The following is an 11,311-nucleotide window of genomic DNA, read 5'->3' on the forward strand; positions in this document are numbered from 1 at the left end:
AAAAAATTTCACTTTAGGCTTCGATTATTCGAAAACTAAGCCAAAAGTCGATAATTGGTACTATTCATTTTCGTCGCGTCTTATCAGTTATTTATTTACAATTATTGAATTATTTCAATCGTGCCTTTACAGTTAATAGATATCGTTTATTGCTTGCTGTTTATTAATTCATAAAACAAATAAATTATAAAATCATTGAAGCTGGCAGAAAAAATGATGTTCGAAGCATGAGAGTTTCTTTCTTGTGCGGATCTTTATATTTTCGATCAATTTTTATAATATAAAACCCAGACCACTGTGTAACACTTTGTAACCGCGTCTAACTTTCTCATTTTATAGTTCTCATTTTACAAAGCTGCTATTTTTGAAACGCAAAACTCTCATTCCATTAAATATCATACTAGCTCGACCCGTACGGAATTATGCTCCCGTAGTTACCGTAACCAGTGGCTACCCTGTACCCGTGGTTAGGTTAGTTTATATTGGCTGTTCACGAAGAACACACTTAGGCTATAGAGCTCATTGTGATACCATATATGTGTTTTACCACCTTTCCGCTGATAAGGATGAATCATGGAATTTGATAAATTCCATGATAGGACAGAAAAAAACTTGCTAGAGTAATAATATATAAGATGCATTTTTGATTGAGACAAAATAGATGATTTATTTTCCAGTCAACTGAAGCTTAAGAGATCTTACATTTTTTACAATTTATTGCTGCCATGTTATAAATATTAACGTAAAAAATATATTCACGTTTTTATTTGTTATTACGTGTTCTCATTTAATTTATATATTTTTTAAATACTTAAATAATGGATTTCAACAACATTAGAATTAGAAAAGCAGTTTCAAACGATATGATTTACGTTGCTGCAATGATAAAGGTACGTAATTGCAATTTTAGTCATATTTTCCAAAAAAAAACTCGTTAGCCAGTTATATTATATAAAGTAAAAAGTGTTCTTACGGACGTTCTTATGTATAAAACAAAAAGGGATTGTATATGTGTATGCATGAATCCAGCCCGTCAGATATCCATAGCACACTATATATAACACACGGTACATATTTCCTCTTTGTTGTATACATAAGAACGTCCATAAAACCCTCCTTACTTCATATATTTTATATGGCTAACGAAATAGCTTTCAATCGGTACTTATATATCTAATAATTTGTTGAATACATGTTTTTTAGGAGTTGGCTGCATTTGAAAATTTGCCTGATGCTCCACAAATTGATCATAAAAGTAAGCCAATTTATTTATATTATTTTACACATTGAATATTTTTAATGAAGAAGGTAACGTTTATTCCTGATAAAAAAGTCGAAATTTTTGGATCCGCCATGTTATTTCAAGTAATTATGTTTGCTAAACGGTGACAATTTCTATCAAATGTTGGCAAAACAGTCTCATTTCATTTGAAGAAGGCGTTTAAGAAATAAATGAAAATGAATTTTGTCGCCCCTTATTTTTGTCGCTCGGAGCATTTTCCCGGCTGACCCCACTGCACTGAACCCCCCTATTTTCTAAAGTTTTATGTTGGTTAAATGCTTTTAATTAACTTTTGTGAAATATTTTTAGAATTAATTGAAGATGGATTTGAATCTAAAAAACCTGCATTCAAATGTTTCGTAGCGGAATGTTTATCGACAAATACATTAGTTGGACACGCGATTTATTTCCCAATATATTCGTCTTGGGAAGGTCGTTCAATGTTTTTAGAAGACCTATTTGTAAAACGTGAATATAGAAACCATCATATTGGATCGAACTTGATAAAAGCCATAGCAAAGGTGAGATTTTTGTTTTAAATATATCTATCAAACATTTTTTACGGGAAAAATTGCATAATAGCCTGTATTTTTACGTAATTGATACATTCAGGCTTCCGTATGTATAAGATCTTTAGGCTCAACGCTCAATCTACTAGCTGCAATAAATTGAATTTAAAAGCTAACTAATATTGAAATTCAATTCATTTAACAATAACTATCAAATAACATTGATTTCAGGAAGCATTCAATGAAAATTGTATTCGAATAGATCTCCATCTTTTATCTAGTGAGAGTCCTGCAAGAGGATTTTATAAAAAATTAAATGCAGTCAATTTAACTAAAAATGGTGAAGGGAGTGATTGGAATTATGTACGATTTAGAAAAGAAGCCATTGCAAAACTAGCCGAATAATAAACTGTAATTAATTTATAATAAACGAGTATTAAATAAACAGAAATTCAATTATTTATTATACCTAGAAATTCCTTTACAGTCAAAAAACGGTTAAAACGACGAAATGAATATATATACATAAGTACTCGCTTTGGTCGCAAGGGAGTTCCCCCAATTGACAGCCTATGAAACTGGCTCAGCGTCACAGAAAAAACTAATTACATGAAAAAAAAAAATCGCATCTTTCTAGCTTGTGAAGAAGAAAATGGGTAGTTTTCCCATTTTCCGGGGGGTACAATGTGTGTAATAAAATTTTTCAAACTATTCTGTTAATTTGACTTTATTTTAAGTCGATTGGTGAAAATCCCACCTTTGTGAAAGGAAAAAATAAACCCCATTTTGAAAGGATAATTTGGAAGATTTGCAAAATTTCAATAAAAACATCAAAATTTTGTAAAATTTGTTTCTTTTGTCAATAAAATGTACATACATTTACAATTCTTTGTGCATAATTTATTTTTAAAATAATGAGGTAATAATCTGGCACGGGGCTAAGGTCTCACCCTTTCCCCAACTACAAATAATCGTGGCATATGCTAATTATTAAACAGTATTTCGTTTTTGTACATTTGAAAGGAGATCAACAAGTTTTTTCTTCACGTCTTTCTCGGGAAAAATGTTAAAAACAATTGCTAGCACAGATTATAATTTTTAATTTAAAACAGATCTGCAACTCCCTGTAAAATTTTTACTATTTTGGTTCTCTGAAGTGCCTTTCTCCAGGTGGCTTTTTGGACAACATTTCATGTACAGTAGAGTTGCCTATCTATTTATGTAATAAATTGTAATCTGTGATTGCTAGATTGCTAACCAAAACACAAAAATCAGTGGCGGATTTGATGGTGATCTAAACCCACGGCAAGGCACCTTCCTTCGTGAATCAAATCATTACCCGTCTCAAAAAATATGTCTTTCCTCCCTACTTTTTTGTTTTTTAGTTTGTGTAAACCAACGTGGCACCCACCCTTCTCGTACAAATAAACTAAACTTTTTAAATTTCGGTGCCCCATAAAATATTGCCGCCCTAAGCCAAGGCCTCACGGACCAAAGTCTAAATCCGCCTCCGATGTAAAATCGAAAAAATTAAATGTTCAAATACCTTTACAATCTAAAATTTTCCATGCTACGATTGTGGTTGGACGACAACATCATCAGGAATCTTATGATATTTTCGATGTTTCTTCAAATTACTTAAATCGTAGAAGCCTTTATTACAAATTGTACAAATATACGGTGTTTCCCCCGTATGTATTCGCATATGTACGGTTAAACTTTTATTTTCTGCAAACGTTTTCTCACACAACGTACATTTATACGGTTTTTCACCCGTATGCGTCCGTAAATGATTCTTTAAATGTGGTTGTTGTCGAAAACTTTGGTAACAAATATTGCACGTAAACGGTTTATCCCCCGTATGAATTAACTGATGTCCTTTCAACGATAATTTCGATGCTAATAATTTCCCACAAAATGTACACATAAATGATTTCTCCTCGTCGGTGTGAGTTTTTTGATGTGTTCGTAAAACGGACGCAAATGAAAATGCTTTATCGCATGTCGAACATTTAAACGGTTTTTCACCGGTATGTACAATTTGATGGGATTTTAATGAGCACGCCTGTGAAAATGCTTTATCACATGTCGTACACTTATACGGTTTTTCACCGGTATGAGTTCGAATATGTAGATTTAAACTCGGTTTCGAATAGAATTCTTTACCGCAATGATTACAAAGATACGATTTTTCTCCATGTAATAATTTATGCCGCGATAAAGTTTCTTTAGTCCGGAATTTTTTATTACATTCATCACACTCAATTTCTTCAGATTTTTCAACCTTTTGCACATCATCTTCAGCAGCGGCAGTGGAATGTTTATTTAAATGAATTTTTAATTGTGATTGTTGTTTAAACGTACGATCACAGTGGGTACACTTGAACGGTGCCTCACCTGAATGCGTACGAAAATGTTGTCCTAACGAATAATTATCACGAAAACCACGACCACAAACTGTACATAAATGTGCACGAGCTGCACCCGATCCTTTATGCGTTTTTAAATGACGTGAATAATTAGTTCGTAATATTTCCGCATCACAAATTTCACATTTGAACGGATCTTTCGAATGAGTTTGCATATGACGGGGTAAATGTATCACTAGTTTATTACACACTGTACACTGGACTTTGTTACGACGTGTATGACGTTTTTTACGTCTCTCACTATAATTATTTATATCAGATTCTTCTGGTGAGTTTGATTCGGGGAGATCATCGTCATTCCATTCATCTGAATGGTTTGAATCTTCTTCTTTGATGGAATTATTAAAATCATCATCTTCAGAGCCACCTAAATACAATAAAACCCAAGAAAATTAGCCAAGATTTAAGGTTAAAAAGACGTAGAAAAACGATTTACTGAAGTTTATTAAACTAAAATGAATTCTCTATAATTTGCATCCTACCTGGTGGTTTTTCTTCTTTGACCTCTTCCTTACAGTCAACATTATACGAGCTATTTTCGGCTAAATTTTGTAAATATCGTTCGAATTTCACATGAATATCTTGGCATTGTTTTTTAAACAAATATGCAGCTTTTAATTTTTCTACACAAAACATACAAATATTTTGTGGATAATTATCATCTTTAATTACCTTAAAAGTAAAATATATCATATTAGAAAAGAGGAAATTTTTGGAAAATTCATTAAGTTTTTTTTTACTTTGATATCAACTAGTTCGGTTAACATAGTTGCAAGAATTAATGGATCGGCAACAAATAATGAACGTAATTCACCCTGGCATGAACAGGTGCGACAAATATTTTGAAAATTATACATTATTTTACTCAAATAATTGTATTTTTATCTCAATTTTTTGAGTTTGTATTTATTATTTGGTTATAATAACATTCTCATTTGACAGCCAAAAGATTTAATAGATGGTGCTCATCTTGGCAGGTGGATTCATAGACTTATACAATTGTATAGACTAAAGGTGTACTTTCATGCTAAAGCTTGACGCTGAGTTTGAGCGTCAAATTATGTTACGTTGTCAGTTTAGGCCGCCCTACCATCTGGAAAAAACTTAGCAGAGTCACATTGTAAAAAGCTAAATATAGTTTAGCACTGACATACACCCTCAATAGGGAATATTCATGAAATTTAAATATGGTTCAAATATTTTTCTTCCGTAACTTTAATGACTGGACATTTCAACTAAACCATTATTTTAGTAATTAATATCTTTTTAATTACTTAACAAACTATACGATTTCTGGAATCTGCCAATCCTATCTGGAGAGGTAACAACCCTACATAAACTTTTTGTCGCTCATTTGTACAATTGAACGGCCTAATTTGACGCTCAAAACCAACGTCAAGTGTCATCATGGTTCCTTATAGTTTTTACTGCTATGTAAAATTTTCAGTGATAAGGGGCTAGTTCACGAGAAATAGACGGTTTTTGCTTTTTACATAAAACATCAAAATAATGCAATACGTTGATAATTTGTTTTTATTATTTTTTTTTTTAAGTTATTTACTAAAATTACAACTTTTACAAAATAATAAAATTAATATTATACAATAGTTATTAGTCAGCAAATCAACAACCAAGGTGATCCTTACTGATTACATCATCGTTGAGACTTTGCTAGGGATTATAACGCTAAGATGTCGGCGCCATGAGTACAAAAAATGTAAACCATATTTGTTAGTCAACTGATTTTTTCATTGAATGAAAAGATAAAAGTTGTATCATGTTTATCGATGATGAAATCAGAAAGTTTTTTTGGTCGTCGGCCTGCGTACTATAATAAAATTTTGTGCTATTCAATTTTCATCTTAAATCAAGTGTGAAAATTGTATTCATTTAAAACTTGTTTCAAGAAAATTCTAAATAAAAATTTTATTTAAATCTACAATTTTAATATATTTTATAAATTTTTTTTAAAAATTATCACATTAATTTAATTATCTAGTTAAATGTAATGTTGACATTTCTGTTCTGACCTGCAAAAATTCGATCAAAACTGGTTATGGCGGCACAGTTCAGAACGACGATTTTGACTGTACCGCCATATAAATTAGGGATTTTGGATCAATTTAAAGATAAATAAAAAATCTGGCAAAGTAAAATGAGACCAATGATTGATTAAAGCATTAACTGGGAAAATTATAAAATGCTTTGTGTGTGGAACGAAAAATTATTTACACAATTCCCCTAAATAAAATCTTATTCTCGTACCTGAGGTTAATTAAGATCAACACCAAAATAATTGGAGTTCATCTAGAATCGAATATTGTACTTATTTGTGCCACAGATGTTTCAAAATCAAAAAATCCAAATGGAAAACAACGGTTGAACTTTTTACTTTCGAGTATAAAATTACAGGGGTCTGCCATTTAAGATGGAAGAAAGTAAGTGAAGCCATTTTTCATCTTCTCTGTCACTGACCAGCTCTTGTCATGAGGAGATGGACTTACTTGAGCTAGCCTCTCTTTGACGACCTCTCCGACCTAAAGTCAGTCAACGTCAAAGCCCTCCTGCTGTTCTTAAACAGCTTCAAATGGTTCATGGAGTAGTGGCCGAGGATGGGCCAACCCATTTACGGTATCACAACGAACCCTATAGTCTAAGTGTGTCCCACCCCAGGACAGTCACTCTAACCTAACCTCTATCTTTTCTCGAGATTGTAAAGGCTTTGTGCCCCCTTAAAACGCTTTGAAATGGGAATTCGAATATTAAAAAATTTGTATGTATATACGTTTTAGTTTCTTGCACCTTAATTAACGGACCTCCCCCCTCCCCCCCCCAAATATAAACATCTGTGTGATTTTACTTACAATTTTCAAAGATGACCAAATCCAAGCGGATGATTTGGTGGATTAAAAGAAATATTTTGTAAATTAAAATTATTAATATTATTCGTATGACTTTTCCGTGGCGTTGGATTCCCTTCATTTAATTTATGGAACGCTTCATGTCGTTTAAAATTACTTAAATCATAGAAACCTTTATTACAAAATGAACAACTATACGGATTTTCCCCCGTATGTATTCGCATATGTACGGTTAAACTTTTCTTTTCGGTAAAAGCTTTCTCACATAACGTACATTTATATGGTTTTTCTCCCGTATGTATACGACGATGATTCGTTAAATGTTGTTTATGACGGAAACTTTGATTACAAACATTACATTTATACGGTTTTCCACCCGAATGTATTAATTGATGACCTTTTAACGATAATTTCGATGCTAAAAGTTTGCCACAAAGTGTACACAAATGTGGTTTTTTCCGATGTAATGTTTTATGACGTGTTAAAGCATCTTTTGTGCTGTATTTTTTATTACATGTCTCACATTCAAAGTCCTTCGGTTCATTGTCCTCACTCGATTTATCATCCTTCTCTTTCTTCACTTGACAATGTTGTTGATGTTGTTTTAGTGATAATTTTGATGCTAATAATTTTCCACATAAATTACATAATCCTGTTTTCGTTCCGCTTCCATGAGCTAAATTTTTATGTCTGGATAAACCTTAAACAAATAAAATTATATTTGGAAAAATATGCCATGCTTTTTGGAAAAATAACACAGTTAAAAATGATTAGAATCCACTTTGAGCACCCCAAATAAGGTGTAACAGCCATTTTTGAAAAGTGTCCCATTGGACGTCAGATTGTTCTGTGACCATGACGTCAATTGGCTGTGTAAACAAATGCGCTGGTATTATGTAACAGCAGGAGTGCTTTGATGTCAACGGATTTCAGCTCGGAGGTCGCCAAAGAAATGCTAATTCAAGTCCTCATGGCAGGAACTGGACAGTGACAGAGAAGATGAGATATCCAACTGTGACAGTTCCTGCAATAATCGTGATGCACTAGTGGAATCAAATTATTTTCCTTTTGTGTTTTAAGGAGTTAAAACTTTAATTTGATTTATTCGTACCTCGTTTACTTGTGAATTTTTCATTACAATCTGTACATTCAAATTCCGCTTCCTCTTCACACTTAATATCAAGATCGGGAACCGGTTCCGCTTTAACCGGTTCCTTAATTTCTCCCGCGTAATGTTTATTTAAATGATTTTTCAATTGAAATTGTAACTTAAAGGATCGTTCGCAGAGAGTACATTTATACGGACGTTCTCCAGAATGTGTACGTAAATGTAAACGTAACGTATATTTATCACGAAAATGTCGTGTACAGAGTGTACAAGGGAAAGGTCGTTCGTTTTTATGTGCTTTTAAATGTCTGGCATAATTTGTTCGTAACATTTCCGCTCCACAAATTTCACATTTAAATGGAATGTTTAAATGTTTTTTCATATGTAATTCAAGATCATTTACTTTTTTATGACATTCAGAACATTCGACTTTTTTTCGAACCATATCACGTTTATTTCGAACACGTTTACTTTTTTTACGTTCTTTTGCCGCTTGTTGTTCGGGTGGTGTAAATATATCAATGTCGGGTTCGATTGTAGGTGTCGGTGATCCTCGATCCATATCATCCCAATCTTGATTTGATGTATTCGATATGTTTCCAACATTTTCCTCCTAGCAAACAAGAAGAGAAAATATGTTTAACAGAGCGTTGTTTTACAAAGTAGTGACCATAATTTAAAAACCTCTAAGTGCATCATACTCTGATATAAATCGAACTCAAAAAGGAGGGATTTTGTGGTTAAAATTTAGAATTAAATTCCAAATAACCTTCCAGAGAAATTTTTTTATAATTTCCCCTGAGCAATACTCAAATTACCTATTTACTGACTTTAAGGAATCGATTCCTCTTGGTCAATATAAGATGGTTTTTGAATCAGAAATCTTCGTCATGCTAAGATGTGCCAAAATCTGTAACTTAGGGGGGGAGGGCAAATATCAGTATCTTGTCAGATATTTGGGCCACAATTCGGGCCCTTGAGACGTCAAGATTCGAATCGAAGATAATCTATGAATGCTTCGAGGAACTCAACTGTCTGACACTGAATAGCATAGTCAGACTTATCTGGGATCCGGGCTACTCTGGCGTTAAAGGAAATAAAGAAGCGGACTAGCTGCCACGAGAAGGATCGTCTCCAACACCCCTTTCAACTGAAATTGAATCAAGAACGCAGAAAAGCACTGCAGAAACCTGCAGAGGCGGAAAAAATGTGGTCGTTCTAGCGTATTCTAAAGCTTCATTTGCTTAAAATAGCCTAGATAGGTATCATTTTTAAAAAAACGTCGTTTTATTTGTGTTTTCAGGAAAAACTAAAACTTTGACTGCAAAATATGACTCTTCCTGACATCTACTGGTGACAAATAAACTAAATTACCGGGACATTCAAATTGGAACTTGTGTGGAGAAGCTTTAAATGGGGTTCTTATATTTGTGATAAAATTTGTGCTTTTTTAACTCAAAAAATAACTAATAAAGCTCGATCAATCAGGTACTTTTCTTTAAAATTTCAAATTCAAAGTGTATCTATATAAATCCTTGGCTTACCTCTTTTAACGTATGTTCAATTGGTTCCAAAACTGTATGATTCGATTCCTCAATCGATCCAGTACCATTTATATTATGATCATACGCTTGTTGCGGTTTAAGTTCAATTAATTCTGATTGGGGAGCCACATTTTGTGTATTATTAAAAACTTCCTCTTTGTAAATAACATTAAATGAAGTTTCAGCGATACTTTGTAAATACAATTCGAGTTTTATTTGAATTGCTTGACATTGTTTTTTAAACAGGTACGCAGATTTTAGCTTTTCCAAACAGAATGTACAAATATTTTGTGGAAATTTATCACCTTTAACCACCTAAAAATAAAAATTTTATGAAAGAAAAAGTTAAATCTATTTCTGCACCAAAAGGTCCTTAACTTCGAATCGCTCGAAAGGGTAAAGTATTGGATTTATTTATTCAATTTCAAAACTGGTCAACTTTCAAAAGTATACACAGTGATGGATTTAGGCCTAGGTCCGTGAGGCCTGGTTTTATACATTCTGTGAAAACTCCTGAAGGATGGTATTCCTAAAGAACATTTGATTATTTACCTTTAAATCAACTACTTCAGTTAACATATTTGCAAGTATTAGCGGATCAGCTACAAACAAGGATCTTAATTCACCTTGACATGAACATGTACGACAAATATTATGAAAAGTGTACATTTTTAAAGCGAAATTTCGCAATTACAAAATTTGTTGTATTTGGAAGTTTTTATTTTTATTTGGTTAACTTTTTATATTTGACACAAATTTCATAGCCACGGATATCGCCAATAAATATCTTTTATTTATTTTACTGGTGCAACACTGCAATCCCGTGCAACTTCATAGCATACTTCAGGGTGGTAAAATTTATAAATAAAACGCGCGATATTTTAAAATTCTTACAAATATTTTTTTTTTTACATTTGTAATAATACAGAATGATTTAAAAGTGTGGTATCCATTTAAAATCGAAGTAAATTTCTTCAATAAAAAGATCTTCAATTTTTGGTTTCTAAATTTTACAAAATAAAAACAAAAGTAAGATTCATTTGATGGTGATTGAAACGCGCATATAGTTATTATAATTTTAGCTGGCAATTTTCTAATAATTGAGGGTAGCCGGTACTTCTACCCTGCAAACGCTATGAATTTACAGGGGGTATTTAAGAAATTGGCTCAATTCCATTTATATCAACACACGCGAGTCAAAATGTGCCAGTTCGTTGATTTCCGGGAAAGTATTTACGGAATGATGAGAGGATTTTTACATTAAGTATCGAACTATGTGATGCTCAGTTTCTCTGTGGAAAGCTTTAGTCGGATATCGTAAGGGGGAATTTTGCATTTTCGTAAGCTGCGAAGGTGCAACGTTCGACCTCATTGGCGCAGCGTTTGTGAGTACGGGTACGGTTCGTCAAACTTACTTTTAGTCGGTACAACCCAGCAAAGGATGCGTTTTCAAGAGAAAGAAGTTACTCCCACGAATTTAACAATTTGAGTTTGATGGATTTTAGTTTTAAACATCTTCAATTCAAGTGAGGCGCTGACGCTCTACTTGTGCTGACATCTAGTTTTTAAACCTAGCAA

General features: G+C 32.8%; 3 protein-coding genes across 3 annotated transcripts; 1 reads left to right on the forward strand and 2 right to left on the reverse strand.

Moving 5' to 3' along the window:
- Positions 1 to 733: 733 nt before the first annotated feature.
- On the forward strand, positions 734 to 2,219 carry LOC123301678 (thialysine N-epsilon-acetyltransferase-like). The gene is made up of 4 exons (XM_044884526.1): positions 734 to 890; positions 1,204 to 1,255; positions 1,592 to 1,803; positions 2,023 to 2,219. The coding sequence occupies exons 1-4, from the start codon at positions 819 to 821 to the stop codon at positions 2,194 to 2,196; spliced, it is 510 nt and encodes a 169-aa protein (XP_044740461.1). The 5' UTR covers positions 734 to 818; the 3' UTR covers positions 2,197 to 2,219.
- Positions 2,220 to 2,690: 471 nt separating this feature from the next.
- On the reverse strand, positions 2,691 to 5,102 carry LOC123301676 (zinc finger protein 501-like). The gene is made up of 3 exons (XM_044884524.1): positions 4,961 to 5,102; positions 4,703 to 4,892; positions 2,691 to 4,587 (listed from the first exon to the last, which is right to left on the reverse strand). The coding sequence occupies exons 1-3, from the start codon at positions 5,075 to 5,077 to the stop codon at positions 3,362 to 3,364; spliced, it is 1,533 nt and encodes a 510-aa protein (XP_044740459.1). The 5' UTR covers positions 5,078 to 5,102; the 3' UTR covers positions 2,691 to 3,361.
- Positions 5,103 to 6,787: 1,685 nt separating this feature from the next.
- Positions 6,788 to 10,447, reverse strand: LOC123301675 (zinc finger protein 260-like). The gene is made up of 4 exons (XM_044884523.1): positions 10,286 to 10,447; positions 9,734 to 10,048; positions 8,193 to 8,802; positions 6,788 to 7,781 (listed from the first exon to the last, which is right to left on the reverse strand). The coding sequence occupies exons 1-4, from the start codon at positions 10,400 to 10,402 to the stop codon at positions 7,090 to 7,092; spliced, it is 1,734 nt and encodes a 577-aa protein (XP_044740458.1). The 5' UTR covers positions 10,403 to 10,447; the 3' UTR covers positions 6,788 to 7,089.
- Between the last annotated feature and the right edge of the window lie 864 nt (positions 10,448 to 11,311).

Source organism: Chrysoperla carnea, chromosome 5 (genome assembly GCF_905475395.1).
Source record: "Chrysoperla carnea chromosome 5, inChrCarn1.1, whole genome shotgun sequence".
Classification (NCBI taxonomy): Eukaryota; Metazoa; Arthropoda; class Insecta; order Neuroptera; family Chrysopidae; genus Chrysoperla; species Chrysoperla carnea.